The following is a 22,230-nucleotide window of genomic DNA, read 5'->3' as shown; positions in this document are numbered from 1 at the left end:
GTGTCCAGTTGTTAAATTTCAAAATGAAATAAAAGAGGGAACTGGGAAAAGTTCATAAATAGATAAGGCAAAATTATTACATTTATTTACCCGAAAGTGGAGGCAATAAGGGGAATATTAAAGATTTTTTACATTCAAGGAAAATTTAAACTCAAATAAGGATATGGACAATGGAAAATGATGAAAAAGAAAACAATATTTAAAGAGAGCTGTGTTGGAACTGGGTTATGTAAGAGCTCCTGGACTATGCTTTGTGTGGGAACAGAACTATGAGGAATTAAAGTGGGGCAGGGCAGTTTCCAGCTAACACAAAGTGTCTGATTATTTTCAGGAAGCAGGATTTTATTCTAAAGCTTTTGAATTTCCACAGCACAGTGGTAGAGCAAGTAATAAGCCCTGTGACATGCCACTGCTACAGCAACAGTAGGTTTACCTTGTGGTAATATTAGTGGAATTTTTATGTATTGAATATTTAAAGGGATTATTGTCTGAAAAGTTGTTTATGTGAGTCTAACCAAGTAGGAAATCTTTTGAGAATTTTCTGTAAGATTAATTTTAACTGTGCAAATGTAATCTGATGTTTAAGTTTGCTTTTGTTAATAAATGCAATTACCTTACTAAATTTAGTAATAAATATTAGTAACATTAGTAGAACATGCAGGACAGGTGGTGTGCCATAACTGCAGAATGTGGGAGTTTGTGGAGAACTTTGTGACCTTGGATAAACATACCTGCAGCTTAAGGTGCTCTGGAGGCCAAGGTGCAAACATTAATGGGCATCTGGAAAGAGGAGAGCTACCTTGATGCTTTGTCCCAGAAGGCAATCATACCCCTTTGGTTAAGTAGAACCAAGTTGAAGTAGGAGAGCATGTGGCTAACAGTGACCACAACTCTGTCTGGTTTAAGATATTAATGGATAAAGATGAAGCCTGTCCTAAGGGGAGGGTGTTAAACTGGGGGAGGGCTAGATACAACCGGATTAGGCAGGATCTTAAAGATACGGACTGGGGTAAGCTGTTTGATGGCAGGTCGACGCTGGGTATGTGGGAGTCTCTCAAGGGAAAACTAAAATCTTTGCAGGAAAGACATGTGCCGGTCAAGAGGAAGGATGGGAAGGGTAGGATTAGAGAGCCGTGGCTAACTAGGGATATTGAGGACCTGGTCGGGAGGAAAAGGGAGGCATACATTAGATCTAGGCATTTGAGGACAGAGATAGCGTTAGAAGAATACAGAGAATGTAGGAGAGAACTTAAAAGGGGCATCAGAAAGGCAAAAAGGGGCCACGAAATGGCTTTGGCGGGTAGGATTAAGGAAAATCCTAAGGCATTTTACTCCTATGTTAGAAACAAAAGGATGGCTAGAGGGAAGATTGGTCCTCTCAGGGACAGAGGAGGGGAACTATGCTTGGAGCCTGGGGGAATGGGGGAGATCTTGAATGAATACTTTGCGTCGGTATTCACGCAGGAGAGGGGCCTGATGTCTGGTGCTGTGCTTGAGGAGTTTGAGGATCCGTTGAGGGAAATAGTCATCACGAGGGAAGAGGTGTTGGGACTTTTAGACAGTATAAAGACGGATAAATCTCCGGGGCCTGATGGCATCTATCCCAGGCTGCTAAAGGAGGTGAGGGATGAAATTGCTGGGCCTCTGACGCAAATCTTTGTCTCTTCTTTGGACACAGGTGAGGTCCCAGAGGATTGGCGGATTGCAAATGTAGCACCGTTGTTTAAAAAGGGTCAGAGGGATAACCCAGGGAATTATAGGCCGGTGAGCTTGACTTCAGTTATAGGCAAACTAATGGAGAGGATCCTCAAGGATAGGATGTATGAACATCTGGAGCGCTGCAATCTGATCAGGGATACGCAGCATGGCTTCGTTACAGGGAGGTCGTGCCTTACGAATCTAGTGGAATTTTTTGAAGAGGTGACAAAAACGGTTGACGAAGGACAAGCCGTTGATGTCGTCTATATGGATTTCAGTAAGGCGTTTGACAAGGTCCCTCATGGTAGGCTGATAGAAAAGGTGAAGGCTCATGGGATACAAGGCCAGGTATGTAGATGGGTGGAGAACTGGCTTGGGAGGAGGAGACAGCGGGTAGTAGTGGAAGGCTCCTTTTCCAATTGGAGGTCTGTCACCAGTGGTGTGCCGCAGGGCTCGGTACTAGGACCTCTTCTATTTGTAGTATATATTAATGACTTGGAAGAGGGGGTAGGTGGTGTGATCAGCAAATTTGCTGATGACACTAAGATGGTTGGATTGGCGGGTACTGAGGAGCAGTGCCTGGCAATGCAACAGGACATAGACAGGCTGGTAGATTGGGCAGATAGATGGCAAATGGAATTTAATCCGGAGAAATGTGAGGTGATGCACTTTGGCCGGAATAATGTGGAGGGGAGTTATACGATAAAAGGTAGAACTATCCGGAGTATAGATACGCAGAGAGACCTGGGGGTGCAAGTGCACAAGTCCCTGAAGGTGTCGGTGCAGGTGCAGAATGTGATGAGGAAAGCGTATGGTATGTTAGCCTTCATAGGAAGGGGTATAGAATATAAGAGTAGGAGTCTGATGTTGCAGTTGTATAGAACGTTGGTTAGGCCTCACTTGGAGTACTGCGTCCAGTTCTGGCCGCCGTACTACCGGAAGGATGTAGAGATCCTGGAGAGAGTGCAGAGGAGATTTACCAGGATGCTGCCTGGTATGGAAGGGCTGTCTTACGAGGAAAGATTGAACGAACTTGGGCTGTTTTCCCTTGAGAGACGTCGGCTGAGGGGAGATCTAATAGAGGTTTATAAGATTATGAAGGGGATAGATAGAGTAAATGGTGGTAAGCTTTTTCTGCTATTAGAAATGGATAGAACGAGGGGTCACGGGCTTAGGGTGAGGGGGGCTAGGTATAAGACAAATATTAGAGGGCAGTTTTTCATGCAAAGGGTAGTGGGGGTGTGGAATGCACTGCCGAGTAAGGTGGTGGAAGCAGGCACGCTAGGGTTGTTTAAGAGTCACTTAGACAGCCACATGAGCGGTCTACATATAGGGGGATATAGCAGGCCTTACTAAACATTGTAGGCTTGGGATTCCGTTTTTGCCTCAGGGATGTTACAGTCTTTGCCTGTTTAATAATGAATTTTTTGTCTCCACAGGCATTTAAGTCCACCTTGTTGACCAGCAAGGGGCATGCATGCGGCAGGTTGTAGTGGGCTGCTCTTGGATGTTGCTTTGGGAGTTGCCTATTGCTTCATGTCGTTAGTGTGCTTAAACTGGACCATCTCGAGGGCAACATGACAGCTCAGAGACTATCTCTGTTGCTGTGCGGACACATGGATTTGGGCCTGTGTCTGTGGGAGTTTGCGCGTTCTCCCTGTGGTTGCGTGGGTTTCCTCCGGGTGCTCCGGTTTCCTCCCACATCCCAAAGATGCGCTTTTAGGCTGATTGATTGGGTAACAAATTGTCCCTATATTGGACCTCCCTGATCCTCGCACATTAGGCGTAGACTAAAATCATGAATAGGTCACTGAGACAATGGGACGGCGGCGCGGGCTCGTTGGGCCGAAGGGCCTGTTTCCCGTTCTTTGTTCTTTTTGTTCTTTGTTCTAGAACCCTCTAGAGTTGATCGGGGCAGGAGGATGTAATAATGATTCAGACAGATGAGAGAATTCAAGATGGTACAGCAGTTGAACAAACTAAGCATTACAAAGACTGATGGGAGGGTGTGCAAAGAGACCATAGCACTATACAATAGGAGGCCAGAATGGTGGGCAGGCAGGTGGTGAATGGTGGTAAAAAAGAATGTAGAAGTGAGAGGACACAGTATGGTCAGTGAACTATCCACTGTCCTTCACAGTCACAACTGGGAGTTTTGAGGGTTGTGTTGTCTCCCCAGTGTTATAGACATTACCTTTGACTGGAGAAGAATTCGGAATGAGAAGGAGATGATCCAACTTTCATTGTCCATTTAAGAACCTATAATTTAAGTACAGTTATGAATAAAATTCTGAGGAGAGACTTTGAAAGGCTGGTTTCTAAATCGCTTGACAGAAACTCGAGGGTGAGTTATTATTTATTTACTCAGCCATGGCCAATTGCCATAGGCTCAAACAAATCAGAGAAGTAAACGTGTGCGTCAAATTGTGGTATGGAGAGAAGGGATTTTGATTTAGGTGGCCCTGGTCTCAATACTGGGGAGAAACTACAATGAAACAGAACTGGGATCAGCATCCTTGCAAATTGTATAACTAAGGTGGTGTTAGAGCTTTAAATTAAAAGGTGTGGGGTCAAATGAAAGGAAATTTAGTAATCTAAAGGCAAGAGTCAGTAGAGCAATGTAGCAACTAGGTAAAGACAAATATAATCAAACAGGAAAGGAGAGAATTTGATGTGAATAATGCATGAGCAAATAAGTTCTATGCAAAGAATAGCAGTAAAAAAGTAAAATGAAAGACTCTTTATCTGAATGCAAAAAGCATTAATTACAAGGTTGATGAACTTGTAATGCAAGCAGAGATAAATTAGTGTGATTGAATCACCATTGCAGAAGTATGACTATAAGCTGACCTGGTTTGGGGAAATAAATATTTCATACTATCTAATGTTTCAAAAAGGAGAAGGATTGCCCTGATGTAAATACTGCTGGGAGTAGATGGGGAATTTAATCTTCATACATGGGTGTGGGGGAGTGGAGGGGTGTCAAATCAAACTGGCAGATGTAGTTTAGAAGTTGAGTTTGTTGCATGCTTTTGCAGCAGTTTCCTAGAAGAACGTATTATGGAACTAATGAGGGGTAACACTATTTTATATCTACTATTACATATAGATCATTTCATGACATTTGGACCTCGGGAGGGAAAGTGACCATAATACAACTGAATTGTTAATGAAGTTTGAGGGCAACATACTCAAACCCAAAACAAGAATTTTATTTTTTTAAGCTGGCTGAATTTGATTGGGTCAATTGTCTAAAAGATATGGCTGTAAAGAAACAGGGCAGGGTGGGAGGTGGAATTTAAATGAATTATTTAAAGCAGTCAACAAAAATACAATCCATTAAAAAGCAGAACCTTGATGAGACAGATCCATCCATGGTTTTTTTTGTCATTCATTCTTGAGATGTGTGTATTACTGGCTATGCCAGCATTGGTTGCCCATCCCTAATTACCTTTCAGAAGATGTTGGTGAACTGCCATCTTAAACACTGCATTCCCTGTGGTGTGGATGAAGCCACAGTGCTGTTAGACAGTGGTTCCAGGATTTTCACCCCCAGTCATACTGAAGGAAGAGCAATATATTTCCAAGACAGGTTGGTGTGTGGCTTAGAGGGGAACTTCTAGGTAGTGGTTTTTCCCCTCCTTGTCATTCTGGAAGTAGTGGTCTTGGGTTTGGAGTATACTATCTAAGAAATTTTGATGAGTTCCTGACGTGCTCCTTGTAGATGGTAGATAATACTGCCACTGTGTGTAGATGGTGGAAGGAGTGAATGTTTTTGGATGGGGTGCCAATCAAGTTGGCTGCTTTGTCCTGGATAGTGTCAAGCTTCTTGAATGCTGTTGGAGTTGCACTCATCTGGGTGAGTGGTGAGTATTCCATCACACTCCTGACTTGTGTATTTTAGATGGTGGAAAGGTTTTGAGAATCAGGAGGCAGGATTTATAGCCTTTGGCCTGCTCTCTTAGCCATGGTGTTTCTATGGCTAGTCCAATTTGGTTTCTGGTCAATGGTATCCCCAGAGTATTGATAATAGGGGAATCAGCAATGGTATTGCCATTGAATGTCAAGGGGAATTGGTTCGCTCAGTTGGCTGAACAGCTGGTTCATGATGCAGAACAACATTGACAGTGCAGGTTTGATTCCTGATAAGGTTATTCATGAAGGCCCTGCTTTCTCAACCTTGCCTCTCACTTGAAATGTGGTGACCCTCAGGTTAAATCACCACCTTCAGCTCTCTCTCTCTCACTCAAAATGGAGAGCAACCTGTAGTCCTCTGTGAGTAGGATGACTTTTACATTTTATTTTATCCAGCGCGTGCAGCTGTTTCTTAGTATCATGTGGAGTGAGTTGAATTGGCTGAAGACTGGCATCTGTGATGCAGTGGATCTCCAAAAGAAGCCAAGATGGATCATCCACTTGGCGCTTTTGGCTGAAAGATTGTTACAAATGTTCCAGCCTTAGCTTTTGCACTGATATCCTTTATTCCCCCATCATTGTGGATGGGTATATTTGTGGAGTGTCTTTCTCCAATGAGTTGTTTAATTGTCCACCACCATTCACAGCTGAATGCAGCAGGACTGCAGAGCTTTGATCTGATCTGTTGGTCGCTGAATCACTTAGTTCTGTCTATCACTTATTGCTTATGCAAAGGTAGTCTTGTGTTACAGCTTCACCAGGCTGATACTTCATTTTTAGGTATGCCTTGTGCTGCTCCTGTCACGCCTTCCTACACTCTTCATTCATCAAGGGTTGACCCCCTGGCTTGGTATAAATGGTGGATTGGGGGATATGTTGGAGCGTAAGGTTACAGATTATGGTTGAGTACAATTCTGTTGCTGCTAATGACCCATATTGGCTCATGGTTGCCAGTCTCGAGCTGTTAGATCTGTCTGAAGTTTATCCCATTTAGCACAGTAGTTGCACCACACAAAACAATGGAATATATCCTTAGTGTGAAGACTGGGCTTCATTTCCACAAGAACTGTGTGGTGATCACTGCAACTGATATTGTAATGGACAATTGTATCGATGGCAGGCTGGTGAGAATGAGGGCAAGTTTTTTTTCTCTTGTTGATTCCCTCACCACCTGCCACTGACCTAACCTAGTAACTATGTCCTTTCAGACCCAGCTAGCTTGAGTCTGTAGTGGTGCTCCCAAGTCACTCTTGGTGATAGACATTGAAGTCCCCCATTAAGAGTACTGTTTATGCTGTTGTCACAGACTCAGAGCTTCCTTCAAATGGTGCTGAGTGTGACAGACTCCTCAGCTGACCAGTGGAGGTTTCCATGCCCATGTTTGATCTGATGCCATGAGCTTTCATGGGGTCCAGAATTAATATTGAGAACTCCCAGGGCAACTCCCTCCCAACTGTATAGCACTATGCTGCCATTTCTGCAGATCTGTCCTGCCTACGGGAGAGGACGTACCCAGGATATTGAACGTAGTGTCAGGGACATTATTTGTAAGGTATGATTCTATGAATATCATTATGTCAGACTGTCGCTTGAATGGTCTGTGTGACAGTTCTCCCAATTTTGACAAAAGTCTCCAGGCGTTAGTAAGAAGGATTTTGCAGAGTTGAGAGGGATGGGTTTGCCATTGTCAATGCTGGATGGTTTCATTCCTTTTAGACTATAATGGTTTGATATAACTAGTGATTTGCCATGCCATTTCTGAGGGCAATCAAGAATCAACCACATTGCTGTCGATCTGAACTCACCTGTCAGCCAGACTTGACAGATTTCCTTCCCTAAAGGACATTTGTGAACCAGATGGATTTTTACGACAATTGTGAATAGTTTGACGGTCATCACTGGACTTCTAATTCCAGATTTTTATTGAATTCAGATTTAACCATCTGCCATGGTGGGATATAAACTGGATCTCCAAAGCATTACCCTGAGCCCTTGGATTAATAGTCCAATGACAATACCACTGTGCCACTGCCTCCCCATTTACCAAGAAAATTAAGGATAGCATTAGATTAAAACAGGAAACTTATAGTGTGTAGAACAGATGTAAGCCAGAGAATTGGGAGTGTTTTAGAAAGCAGCAACAGTAGCAAAAAATTGATTACAAAGGAAAAAATAGAATGAGTATAAACTATCCAAAAATAAATAATAGATTCTAAGAGTTTTTGCAAATATATAGAAAGGAGAGTAGTGAAAATAAGTGTTGCTCTCTGACAGGCAGAGACAGGATAAATGATCATAGTGAATGAAGAAATGCAGAGACATTGAACAAATAAATATTTACATCTACACTATAGATAGACAAATTACATATTGGGTAAAGGGTGATCAAGGGCTCGTAAGAGTGAGGAACTTAAAGAATTAATATCAGCAGAGAAAAAGCAGAGAAGCTCAAGAGACTAAAAGCTGGAAACTCTCTATCACAACAACGTGGAGTTTTAAAAGAGATAGCTGCAGAGATGGTGGATGCAATGGTCTTGATTTTCTGAAGCGTTCTGGATTCTAGAATGACCCCAGTGAATTGGAAGTTAGCAAATGTCACCTTGCTGTTCAAGAAACAAGCTGGAGGGAAAACAAAGAAATATAGGCCAATTAATTTCTCAAAGTCATCAGCAAAATGCTGGAATCTATTATTATGCAAGTTTTATTAATGCACTGAGAATATTTGGTACTGCCGAATAGAATGAACATGATTGTACAAAAGAGAAATTGTGTTTGACAGAGCTATTTTTTAAGAGTTAGGTAGAATCGATAAGGAGAAATAGTAGATGTAGTATCCTTAGATTTTGAAAAGGCATTTGATAAGGTGCTACACAAATATTAAAATGCAAGATGAGTTTTCACAGGGATGGGGTGACATATGTTAGCATGAATGGAGGATTGGTTATCGGAGAGGCAGCAAAGGTAAAAATGAGCAGAGCATTTTCAAGTCAGCAGACTGTACCTAATGGAGTGGCACAGGGTTCAATGCTGGAACTTTAGCTACTTACAATCTGATTAATGACTTAGACTAAGAGACAGAGAGTAATGAATCTAAGTTTGCAAACAATGCTGCACGATATGCAAATGTAAGTTGTGAGGAGAGTACAAGAATGGTGCATAGATCTATAGATATGTTAGGTGAATGGGCAACAAAGTGGCACATGGGGTATGCTGTGCAGGATTGTGAAGTGACTCACTTCAGTATTAAGATAGAAACGCAGGATGTTTTTCAATGGTGTGAAACTTCTAAATATTGATGCTCAGAGAGTTGAATATGCTCAATCAATATGCACAAATTCAGCATGCAGATACAAGAGCAATTAGGAAGGCAAATTACATGTGTAAGGGGACTAGAGTACAAGAATAAGGAAATTTTTGCTGAAATTATACAGGGCTTTGGCGAGACCACATCTGGAATACCGTGCACAGTGTTGGTGCACATATCTAAGGAAGGGCACACTTGCCTTGATGACAGTAGAGGAGAGGTTCACTGGATTGCATATTGGGAAGGAAAGGTTGTCCTGTGATAAATAATTTAGGTTTACATTCTTTGGCTATTGGAAGTATGAGAGATTATCACATTGAAATGCGCAACATTCTGAAGGGGCTTGATGGATAGACTCTGAGAGATTGTTCAGCCATAGTTCATATTCGTTCTCCATGAAAGTAATATCGTGGCACTTATGACTATTTACTAAATTCATATGTTCTAACTCATGTTCTGAGTTCGAAGGATGAACAATACATATCCACTGAGTAGTTGAGCAATAAGGTAATAGCCTGGATCTTCCAAGAAGCAGCAATCCTCATCAGATTGCTGTTGAGCCCAGAAATTTCTCCAATCAGATGCTATGTTGCACTTCTATTGTGGTCTTCTGCACCTGGCTGTCTCAGAAATATAGAGTGCAGTATCCCTCAGAATGGCATCAGATTGTGCTAGATTTGGGGGAAGACAAGACAACAGCCCTTTTTACAGCACTATCTGCCATATGCTAAGATTAAATGTCCACTGTGAATGTTGGTGAATAAGTGAATAAATAGGCAGGTTAGTGGGTAGGCGGTATGTAGGCGAGATGGATATGTGGCTAGAGGATTGGTATGTGAGCGAGGTAACTGGGTAGGTAGTTGAGTTGGTAGTTAGGTTTGGGGGTAATTGGGTCAGTTCAGCAGGATATTAGGTGATTGGATAGGGGCAGGGACGAGGGGCCAGGAGAGTATTGTCAGGGAGGTAGCCAGAGGGACTGAAGGTGTAGCCAAGGAATGGGGTGTTGTTCAGTGGTTGGGCAGTGGGGAGGAGATAGTCGGGAACGGTAAATGTCGTTCAGGGAGATGGTAGGGGTAATCCAGGGGTTAGGATGTAGTCAGAGTGTCACTGTGAGTGCTTAGTGAGTCACTTATGAGTTGGAGTCAGGGACTTTGGACAATTCCAATGTACTGACCTGAATAGTCACCTAAGAATGTTAAATGGATTAAAATCTCATCTGACCCGTGGATAACTTGAGGACTGACCCCCATCTGCCCTGCCTCAATCACTTACACTGATGCCTTGACAACTATCTCTCTCCCAGAATTCCCCTATTACCCCCTGCATCCACTACCAATCCCCTAATCCAGAGGTAGAAACACTCACTGGGGATCTCGGAGAGCTGAGCAATTGCACATTGGAAGCTAAAACCTCCGGGAATTCCCACTTGGGTCCACATCTCGACTCTTCCACAGGGTCCTGATACACATCTCAGTCATATCTCCATGATCTGGAGCCTAGAAGATTTGGCAGTTTTTTCTTTCACTCAAATAATTGGATGTCCACAGATGAGTTAAGATATTGTAAGTAATTACCACACAAGTTTTTACAATAACATTCAATATTAATGTATATTACAATTCTCCTGTATGTAAAATAATATAAGAATAGTCAAAGAGAGACTGAGAAATACTTCAAAGTGTACTATAAAGATTAGCATAATTTTTTGTTTAAATATTCTATCCAAGTTTTCTTATGAATCTAGACATTAAATAGCTTTGAGCCAAAATTCCAGACATATTAAAGCATGCAGCTAAGGGCATGAATTACTGCCTTGACAGGTTGCATCAGTTAAACAGCTTTTGCAGTGTTGTGTTTTATTTTCCATTAAAAACATTCCAGCAAGCTTTTAATAGCCTGGCATTTATATTGAGTACAATTGTGTGTTATTTTAGCAAAGTGAGTTGGTTTTCTATTATTCATCCCATTGAGCTGTATGTATAAATGAATTGTAAATTGTACTATCATTAGAATGCTGGCAGAAGAAACGAGCACTAATATAAAAAATGCTATTGTAATATCCTGCATATGGAATGCACTTAATGATTGCAGAATAAGTAATCTCTCCTTTGTTTTACTAATATTTTTATTAGATATACGATTATCTCCAACTTGTTGGCAAGATTGAGACTATCCTCATCCATCTTCTAAAAATTAACATCCAAGCCCTTAATTTAATCTCTTTACTCTGCTGAGACCAAGTCCAACTGCACAAAATCTTTTTCTCCTGTGTAAGCTTTGATCCCCATATCCAAGCAATCACAGACATTGCTTTTTTCTGCTTTTGCAGCCCTCATCTCACTCACTATTACCACTGAAATCTTTCTACACTTTCCATCACTTCCAATCTCAATCTCATCATTAGCTTCCTAAGCTCCACTCTACATAAACCACAACTCATTTAAAAGTGCACCCTAAATACTAACCCAAACTAACACATGCATTTGTTTTTTCCTGTCCCAGTTAACCTAAAATTTGTTCTGAAACCTCAAAGTATTAAATGCCAAATTCATCCTACCGTGTGGCGTTGCATTCTTTTCACTCTGCACAGTGTTTCTATTCACACCTCCTCCACCCTATACCCTACTTTGCTGCTGCTCTGTCCTTCTGCAAAAATTTCCTCAAATGTATCTGCTTAACCATGTCTTCAGTAACTTCCCTATTCTTATTACTGATTGCCGTTTGCTTCACTTCTGTGAAATATGTGGATGATTTTATGAACACTATAAATATAAATGGTTGTTCTTGTCCTGATACTCTTGATTCAAACTGTGATAATGTCTCTTGCAATGTTCCCTATAAGCTGTGTTCAACAACCCAAAGAGCATCTTTCAGGCCACTCATTTGTTCTCCCCTTTAATAGAAAGTGTGTGCATGGCCATGCAAAAGATTTAATAGCACCATGCATTCAAATGAATAAGCCGCACACAATTGAAAAAAATTAGAGAGGACATTGATTTCTTGTTATCAATTTGTAGCACATTGTTATAAATTTCAGGTCTGCACTCTATGAGAATCATTGGTCTATCTTGCAAGTTGGACTTTACAATTCTTACTATCAGTAGTTTATCTTCACGGCTTATATATCCAGGGATTTTTAACGGTGTAACACTTCATTATTTGGCTTGTCCTGGATAAATAACTTTGCTCATATTGACTTGCATTTCTCCAAATTCTAAAAGACAGGCTGATTTTGATTTGATTTATTATTATCACTTCTATAAGTATACAATGAAAAGTATTGTTCCTTGCATGCTATACAGACAACGCATACCATTCATAGAGAAGGAAAGTAGAGAGTGCAGAATGTAGTGCTACAGCCATAGGTCGGGTGCAGAGACAGAGCAACTTAATGTGAGGTAGGTCCATTGAAAAGTTTGACAGCAGCAGGGAAGAAGCTGTTCTTGAGTAGGTACATGGCCACAGACTTTTCTATCTTAATCCCAACGGAAGAAGGTGAAGAGAGTATGCCTGAGGTACGTGGGGTCCTTAATTATGCTGGTTGCATTTCCAAGGCAAAGGGGAGTGTAGATGGTGCCAATGGATGGGAGGCTAGTTTGCACGACGGACTAGGCTTCATTTCACAACCCTTTATCGTTTTTTGCAGTATTGGGCGGAGCAAGTGCCATACCAAGCTGTGATATAACCAGAAAGAGTGCTTTGTATGGTGCATCTGTAGAAGTTGGTGCGTGTCGTAGCAGACATGCCAAATTTCCTTAGTCTCCTGAGAAGGTAGAGGAATTATTGGGCTTTCTTTAGCACAATCTTAACAAAACGAATGCTACTTTGAGCTATCAAGTCGATTTTATTTTCATAGATAATCTTGATGGTGAATTTTATGTAATTTCAGCACATTCCTCATAATATGGAAAATGACAAGACACTTAACACTGTTTAACTTTCCTTGTTTGTTTAGTAATCTGAAAGTAGGCTGTGCTAAACTTTAAGAGACTCTGATCAGATTTTCAATTCCTGTGACCGCTGTTTTGGGTCCTGAATCTCTCACAGCGCAATTTCTAACTATTAATGAATTGATTTAGGGGGTGCGGGAATCAGGTGTTCAAACAGTGCCGCCAAAAGCAGCGTAACTGGTGGGACCTATGGGGCACAGTTACCGAGGGCCCTTTAGAAAGGCAAGTAACAACCATGTCAAAGCCCCCCATTTCCTGTGAAGATGGCTACCCAGAGAGAAGAATGGAATTGGGCCAATGTTGGCAAAGGTTGAAGGAAACAGCCAGCTCCCCGATTTTTGGATACCCTCCCGGAATGTCCCCACTGAGGTTCTGGCCAAGAGGCAGCAGCCTTTCTTCCCAGCATCTGGTTAGAAGAAAGCTCCACAGCATAACTGGAGCTGGCAGAGGAGCTGAGCAATCACAGCATCACCAGGAGAGTTTGGGTCTAGTGACACAGGCAATTTAATGACCCCATTAGAAGGTGAATCTCAAAGGGTAGCTGGGTGGCCGGCCCCTATCTCTCTACACAGTAGCATTCTCATTAGCTTCATAGCCTGCATGTCCTTGAATTGTCAGAGTATCCAGTCCCATCACTGAGATATTAGACACCTTCCTATGTAGGAAATAGATAGAAATTGGCCACTGCTGAAGAGCACAGCAACTCATGTCAGTGCCATGCTATGAGAGTTGAGGGAGGACACTACTCGTCTGTCACTCTCCCCTCATCCTGCAGGAGAGGAAAACTCACAATGCCTGAAATTAGCAGGGGCAGAAGTCAGAGTGTCAGACTGACACCAGTTCATGGTCAGTGAGGCCATGCAAATTACATACTCGAGAGATGGCAGGGTCCTGTGCTACCCTTGGAAACAGGATTTTCAAATCTCACCCATATCTATTCCTGTCCCCCACTGGCAATTGAATATCCAGCTTTCTGTTTCTGACTTCCACTGTGAGTTACTGTAAACTGTTTTTCAGCTTATCTTGGATCAACAGGCAACAAAAATCAGCTGCCAGAGAAGCCAACAACTGGAAAGACTGTAGCTTATTTTTTGGACTAACAAAACAATTAATCAACCCTGAAAACAGGTAGCTAGGGTGGTTCAGAGATTTTAAATTGCAGACTTGCTTATAGGACATTTGTCATCACTATACTGAGCTCGCTACTGGACAATGAATCTCTTGCTGGGGTTTCTCATTCTGTAAACTTGATTTTGTGAAAGGGAAAGCATGTGTAACACTTTATTGGAGATCTTTGATGAAGTATTGTATACTGCAAATTAAGGGGAACCAGTGGATATGCTGTACTTATATTTCTAGAGGGCATTTGATGAGGAGTCACAACAAAGATTATTACAGAAAATAAAAGTTTATGGTGTAGTGGATGACATATTGGTATGGATAGTAGATTGGCCAGCTGACAGGAAACAGAATATGCCTAAATGGGTCATTTTCTATTTGGCAAGATGTATGAAGTGATGTGCCACAATGATCTGTGCTGAGGCCTCAACTTTTTACAATTTGTATAATTACTTGGATGAAGGCATTGAAGGATGGTTGCTAAATTTGCTGATAACACAAATATAGAAAGTAAGTTGTGAAAAAGACATAACGCTACAAATGGATATAGATAGGTTAACTGAGCAAAGATCTGGCAAATGGAAAATGTCAGCATCCATTTTTGTAGGAAGAATAAAAAAGATGCATATTATCTAAATGGTGAGAGATTGCTGAGCTCTGAGTTGCAGAGGAATTTGGGTATCATGGTGCATGAATTACAAAAGGTTAATATGAAGCTACAGCAAGTAATTGGGAGAGCTAATTGAATGTTATTGTTTATTGCAAGGGGAATTGATTACAAGAGTGGGGAGGTTATGTTTCAGTTGTACAGGGCATTGGTGAGACCACATCAGAGTGCAGTATTAATGACCCCATAAGAAGGTCAATCTCAAAGGGTAGCCATCTCCTTACTTAAGGAACACTTACTGGAAGCAGCTCAGAGAAGGTTTACTATTGCTAATACCAGCAAAGGTCACGTTGTCTTGTCTTATAAGGAAAGGTTGGACAGGCTAGGCTTGTATTTGCTGGGGTTTTGAAGAGTAAGTGGCAAGGTGATTAAAATATGTAAGATTCTGAAGTGTCTTGACAGGATGTATGTTGAAAGGATGGCTGCGATTCTCCCATCGCAGCCTGCAACTTTTCTAGTGGTTGTGGTGGGAGTTGCACATTGCCAGTCTTGTCCCGGGATTTGCGCATGTGCCAGGAACGCATGCGCATGTCCCAAAGCTGGTGAACGGTCGCCGGTCAGACCATACTGGAAACAGGTGGGAAGGCAGGTAAGTAATTGAATCTTTTTAATATGTTCAGCAGTTTATTATCACAAACTTTCAGGTCCCGATTGAATCTCCCACCCCGTCACGAGTACTTCATTCTGGCGGGGTTCACGTTAACTCCCCACGTTCAGGGAACTCGCAGGTGACCCTGCTGGAATTAAAGGAGGGGGAAATCGGTGGGGGGGGGGGGGGGGGGGAGGGGTCGGGTAGCAGGTGGGTGATGCCCTCTGGAGGGGCAGTCTGCAGGGGTGAGAGGGGTGGGGGGAAGGAGGATCGCCGCTGCTGGGGACGGTGAGGGCAGGGTGGTGGTATGCATCAGTGTGCTCCAGAATGAGACGGGGGTCGGGGCTGCCCCAGGAGTTGTTGGGGGGGGCCGCGATTGGGCCGTGAGGGAGGGGGAGGGGCTGGAGGGGCAGCACTGCGATGGTCTCGGGCTGGCAAATGAGGAATCTGACATGTGGGGGCCACTGCGCACGCGCAGAATTCCAGAGCTGTCAGACTCCGGTGCAAATAGCACCCCCCCGCCAGGTTTTTAATGACATTCACGTCTGGGACCTCTGCAGTGCACAGAGTGCGGATATTCGGATGAGAAGCTAAACTGACAAAACAGTTGGGATTTAAAACAGTTTTCCCGCTAATTCAGCACTTTTGGGAGAATCATGGCCGATATTTCCCTTTGTGTGAGAATCTAGAACTTGGGCTCATAATTTAAAAATAAAGGATCACCCATTTAAGACAGTGACGAGGAGAATTATTTTTCTCTGAGGATCGTGCATCTTTGGAACTCGTTTCTCAAAAGACAGAGATAGATGGTTTCTTGATGAGCAAGGGGGAGTGAAAGGTTATCGGGGTAAATGGGAATGTGCAGTTGAGGTTACTATCAAATCAGCCATGATCCCATTAAGTGGCGGAGAAGGCTTGGGGGGAACTGCTGAGTGACTTGCTCCTGCACATATTTGCATGCTTTTATTCTGAAGAAATTATCTCTGAATGTTTGCATGTTTTTAATCCTAACCATATGAGGTATCATGGATATGAAATTACAAATTATCATAGAATCATAGAACCCTACAGTGCAAAAGAGGTCCTTCGGCCCATCAAGTCTGTACTGACCACAATCCCACCCAGGCCCTACCCTCATATCCCTACATATTATACCCACTAATCCCTCTAACTTATGCATCCCTGGACACTAAGGGCCAATCAACCTAACTCCCACATCTTTGGTCTGTGGGAGGAAACCGGAGTACCTGGAGGAAACCCAAGCAGACACGAGGAGAATGTGCAAACTCCACACAGACAGTGACCCAAACCTGGAATTGAACCCAGGACCATGGAGCTGTGAAGCAGCAGTGCTAACCACTGTGCTACCAAGCCGAATAAAATAATTACTCCTTAATTTAGTGCATTAGAGTATGCAACACTTTATGTGCAGGGGGTAATTTCACCAGACATTGCTGCCATGCAGCTTGACGAATCACGGGTTTAGTGTTAGCCCTTATCTGCAACCCAGGTGTATGCCTGGCAAAGTTGCATGTTCACAGCAGAGCTCTGTAAAGTTGCCATGAAATATATCATAACTGCTTCATGAAAATGTAAATTATGCATCTTAACAGAAGATACTTTAAATAATGGATATAATATCTCAGAACATAGGGAGCAGATTTAGTTCTTCCAGTCTGTTCAGACATTTAATGAGAATATAGCTGCTGTGTGACTTAACTCCATATGCTCATCTTTGGCCCATATCCCTTAATCCCTTGGATAACAAAAATCTGCCAATCTCAGATATAAAAGTACCACTAATCTGACATCTCTCATGTTCCTAAGACATGAAAGAGATCATAAACCGATATTTAAAATGTTATCTTTTTGCCCATTTAACAATGGACTTTGCTGAACCAGAAGATGGGCTGCTGCAGGTCACATGATTTACAAATTGGCTACAGTTTCCAGAAAATCCCAGTAGCAGTTAAAGAAAAAGCTTACCCCTCATCCTTGTGGAATCTCACCCCTCTCATTGTGGGGACACATTTTAACCAACAACAAAACCAGGGACAGAGGGACAATGTATTTCCCAACCTCATCCTATAACAAGGGAGAAGCCATTGAAACTCATTGGCCGGAATTTTCTGACTGTTCAAGCCAGCGGGATGTCAGCTGGAATAATAAAGACACCAGAAAAGATAGATCAGGAGAAACTATTTCCACTAGTTGGGGAGTCTAAAACGTGGCACTGTACTTCTTAGAAATGAGGTTAGGAAACCGTCTCCCCTGCTGTGAATGGAGACTTGGCTTGGCACCAAATTCTCTGACTTCACAGCAGCGGAAGGGCAGTATGAACAGCTGCTAAGATAGCGGCCATTATATCTGCGGAGACACTATCACCACCATTTATCTCCAAAGGACAGTAATAGATTTTGACCAAAGGCATAGAAACTGCTAGTTAGCCTGCAATAAACTAATTAATGGGCAATATCACATGACCTAAGTTTCTGATCTTTGGGAAATTTTAATACTATAGCATCAGATTCACAACTCGGTCTGCTGTTTAAACTTCAGCCTGCAAACATCAAAGGAGGACTCTATTCTGACCAATAGTCAAGACTCCTTGAACCCTGTTCCTTTTGAAAATTCCCACCATCATCTGCCAAGCAAACCAAGTCTAATCTGTAACCTGCAATAGAGGAACAGACCGGAAGTATACCAACCTGATTTCACTATTTCACCATAAACTTCAAAAGAATTATGCTTCAGATAGCTGAATCCTCCCTGAAGTCTGACTTCCTGATTCTGGCAAATATAATGGATATCCACATTTTTTTTATTCATAGTTGTAAAACTCCCCTTTCCTATCTTTTTCTTGCGTGCATGCATGTGTGTGTAATATATATAGGTGAAGTTATAACTATTCCCTGGGTTTCAATGTGTAAATCAATTATACTTCTGATTTAACCTTTAAATATATCTTGCTGTAGGTAACTTTTTAAACATATCACACAGTGCATTTGGGGAAACATGTCACAGCTTATTTCAAAGATTAAAACACCTCTGCTTATGAACAGAGGATGGGAAGATGAAGGAATTAAGTTTTGTCTTCCTCCCCTGTCAGCAACATATCAATTGTTTTTTGTGCACGAGAGGTCCAAATTTTTACCTCCCATTGTGTGAAGAATTGTTTCCTAACCTCATTTCTAAAAAGTACTGTGCTATGTTTTAGATTCCCCAACTAGTGGAAATAGTTTCTCCTGATCTATCTTTTCTGTTGTCTTTATTATTCCTTCAAAGTAAATGTGCTGACATTGAAATCTATCTGCCACAGTTTTTGCTTTTTATAATATCTCTTTATAATTTTGTACCTGCACCTACACTTCCTATGAATCTAGTCTTTGTACCAACTCCTTGGGAATCCCACTGTATACTTTACCCGATCTGAAAAATCAACCTTTTCTGGCAGTCAGCCAATTTTGTATTCATGCTGCCATTTTCCTTTTCCTTTCCATTGGGTTCAACTTTTATAATGACTCTTTTTTGTGGCACTTAAAACTTAAGATAGTTAAACGTGATGTGCCTTTAACAAATCAGTGGTGCCTTTCCTTACTAAACCATACTTGTTCCAAGAAGTGCTGATTTTGTCCCAGATTATTGTTTTTAAAGGCTTTGCACTACAAAGGTTGAACTGACTGACTTGTAGTCACTTGCTTTGTCCTTGCATCTTTTTTTGAACAAGAGTGTAGCATTTTCAATTCTTCAGTCCCCGGTACCACACAGATACCAAAGGAGGATTGGAATATTACAGCAAGTATGTGCAGAACTTCCACCTTTACTCTGCCTTTATCGAGGAAGAAGGTGCTGCCAAGTCATAGTGAAATAGGAGGAAGTTGAAATAATGGATAAGCGAAAAATTGACAAAGAGAAGTCATTAGAAATACTGGCTGTACTTAAAGTAATCAGAACCAAATGGGATGATTTTGAGGATTCTGAATAGCACTTAACATGTTAATATGTCTTTGGTACTTAAGTAGTATTAATGTAAAACAAATGTTGTCAATGGCTACCGTTTTAAGTGCTCAGAGCTGTTAAAGCAACTTCTGAATTTATCTCACCAGGTCCGAGATCAAGAGTTTCCATATCGACGTAACTTGGTACGGGTTATCATAAATGTTGATGATGCCAATGATCACGCTCCGTACTTCACTAATGTTGTGTATGATGGTTCCGTTTTTGAGTCTGCTGCTTTTGGCTCTGCTGTGCTGCAGGTTACAGCCCTAGACAAGGATAAAGGTCAAAATGCTGAACTACTCTACAGTATTGAAGGAGGTAAGTAAAGATGGCCTCTCCTGCTCTGGAGGGATTCTATGAAATTCTATGAAAAAGGTCCCTGTAAGCAAAAAAAATTAGTATTAAAACCAGAGGTGTAGGGATTGAACAATCCTATCTAATATTTTCTGCCATATACTAATGTATCAAATTGTGCTAAAATCGTTAGCAAGATTTGAAGTGAGAAGCTGTGTCTGTTGCCCAGTCAGGAAATGCTCATGGGGCAATAAAACATTACTTTTGCAGGATTTATAGGTAGACTGTCTCGAATCCAATCACCTGAAACCTAGCAATATCCAAAAACTGGATTTTATTTTAAGCTGCCATGCATGAATTCTTATTATGATTAGAAAAATAAAATAACTTACTAGCTTGATGGACTAGGAGCTACAGGCACGCTGACTTCGCTGAGTGGTTTTTTTCTGGTTCAAGCAACTTCTGACCTGATCCAAGCCAGACTGCCCAACCAAATACCTGGCAGGATCCTGAATCCAGTAGGGACTCAGCCCGGAGGTAGCCAGTTTTGAGACTGTTACCTGTATTTATCCACATTCAAACCCCAGACTGAATCAAAATAATACTTCCTATTTAAACTAGTTTTTTTTTGAAACATGATGGATGATCTATATATCAGAAAGTATTGTTTCCCTTCACCTGCAAAGCATATTTAAAATAAACCTCTTTGTAGCCTATCCAGGTTTTCATTAAAAAGCTTTAAAAATCAAGAGCTATAATTGGTCCTTGACAACAGCATCAAACAGGCGCAAAATGAATTGGCAGACTGTTTGGCAGATGTTCCATTTTTATCTAAGTGCCAGGCATCGTTCCTTCATAGAATCTTAGGCCAGAATTTTACATCCCCAAAGCCTCTAGGAGCAGGTCCCTGGAACTTTACTGGTCTCGGTGGTGCATCACATGAAGGACTGCTGAAGTCAAAGAACAAAAAACAGCCCGGGAAACAGGCCCTTCAGCCCAACGAGCCTGCGCCGCCATCTCAACACCACCAGTCCACCTCTCTACCCGTGACCCCTGCCTAATGTTTTATGGCCATCCACATTGAGGGAAACTAATTTAGGGACAATTTATTACTGCCAATCAGCCTAACAGCACATCTTTGGGGTGTGGGAGGAAACCGGAGCACCCGGAGAAAACCCACGCAAGCACGGGGAGAATGCGCAAACTCCCACAGACACCGGCCCAAATCCATGTGTCTCCACAGCAATCAGCGATAGTCACTGAGCTGTCGTCTTGCCCAGTATCTGGTCCAGTTTAGGCACACACTAACGACATGAAGCACTAGGCCAATCTCGAACAACCAAGAGCAGCCTCAGTACGACCCATCGCGTGTATGCCCCTCGTTGGACACGAGGTGGACTGACTTAAAACCAGTGAATGAAAAGAGAAAAAACATTATTATCATACCATACCTATTTACATTACCAGGGACGCCCCAATGCTAATGACCCTTATTTAAAACAATCTCCTATATCCACCCATCTCCAACCCAGTCATGTGCCTGTCTAAGTTACTCTTAAAGGACTCTAGCGTGTTTGCCTCCACCACCTTACTTGGCAGAGCATTCCATACCCCCACTACCCTCTGTGTGAAAAACCTCCCTCTAATATCTGTGTTGTACCTCTCCCCCCTCACCTTAAGTCCATGGCCCCTTGTCTTACGTGTCTCTATCATAGGAAATAGCTTACCTCTGTTTACTCTATCTCTACCCTTCATAATCTTATATACCTCTATTAGATCCCCCCTCAGTCGGCGTCTTTCAAGGGAAAAGAGCCCCAATTTCTTCAATCTTTCCTCATACCCCAGTCCTTCCATACCAGGCAACATCCTGGTAAACCTCCTCTGCACTCTCTCCAGAGCCTCCACGTCCTTCCGGTAGTAAGGCGACCAGAACTGGACTCAGTACTCCAAATGCGGCCTAACCAACATTCTATACAACTGCAACATTAGACTCCAGCTCTTATATTCTATACCCCTTCCTATAAAGGCTAACATACCATAGGCTTTCTTCACCACACTCTCCACTTGCACTGCCACCTTCAAAGACTTGTGCACTTGCACCCCCAGGTCTCGCTGCGATTCTATACTCCTTACGGGCTTACCCTTTACCATATAACTCCCCCCTACATTACTCCAGCCAAAATGCATCACCTCACATTTATCCGGATTAAACTCCATTTGCCATGTATCTGCCCAATCAACCAGCCTATCAATATCCTGCTGTATTGCCAGACACTGCTCCTCATTGCCCGCCAATCCAGCCATCTTGGTGTCATCAGCAAATTTGCTGATCACACCACCTACTCCCTCTTCCAAATCCCAGCCACAGCCATTGTTCCTGATGGCATCGATGGGACTAAAGAGATGTCAACTGTCTAGCCAGGATAAGAGGCAGGATAAATTCTCAAATGGGGAGATAATCATCATCTGAACCAATGACAGACAGACAGTTGTTGAACCAGGTTCTGGCCTCCCAGACCTGCAGAGATGAGCTCACTATTCACCTTTCAGCCAGGGTAGAGCTACTGTCTCCTCAAAACAATTCCAGCTGTAGAATCTTATAACGCAGCAAGAGGCCATTTGACCTGTCCAGTCTTTGACAGCCCACATCTCAGCTTTTTTTCTATAGCCTGCAAATTAGTCTTCTTCAAGTACA

The 22,230-nt window shown here is 42.3% G+C and overlaps 1 protein-coding gene across 8 annotated transcripts in view; it reads left to right on the top strand.

The window, feature by feature from the left end:
* LOC145348921 (protocadherin Fat 3-like) overlaps nt 1-22,230 on the top strand; it is a 567,559-nt gene that overhangs the window by 439,061 nt on the left and 106,268 nt on the right. For all 8 annotated transcript variants that reach the window (XM_080197003.1, XM_080197010.1, XM_080197006.1 and 5 more), the window contains one exon: nt 19,349-19,559. In XM_080197003.1, coding sequence (XP_080053129.1) covers nt 19,349-19,559 — 211 coding nt within the window. The remainder of the gene's footprint in view (nt 1-19,348; nt 19,560-22,230) is intronic.

The sequence above is a fragment of the Carcharhinus amblyrhynchos genome, chromosome 10 (genome assembly GCF_965287045.1).
Source record: "Carcharhinus amblyrhynchos chromosome 10, sCarAmb.v2.hapA, whole genome shotgun sequence".
Lineage (NCBI taxonomy): Eukaryota > Metazoa > Chordata > Chondrichthyes > Carcharhiniformes > Carcharhinidae > Carcharhinus > Carcharhinus amblyrhynchos.
The sequence above is the reverse complement of the archived record's forward strand: the minus strand, read 5'-3'. Positions and strand labels throughout refer to the sequence as shown.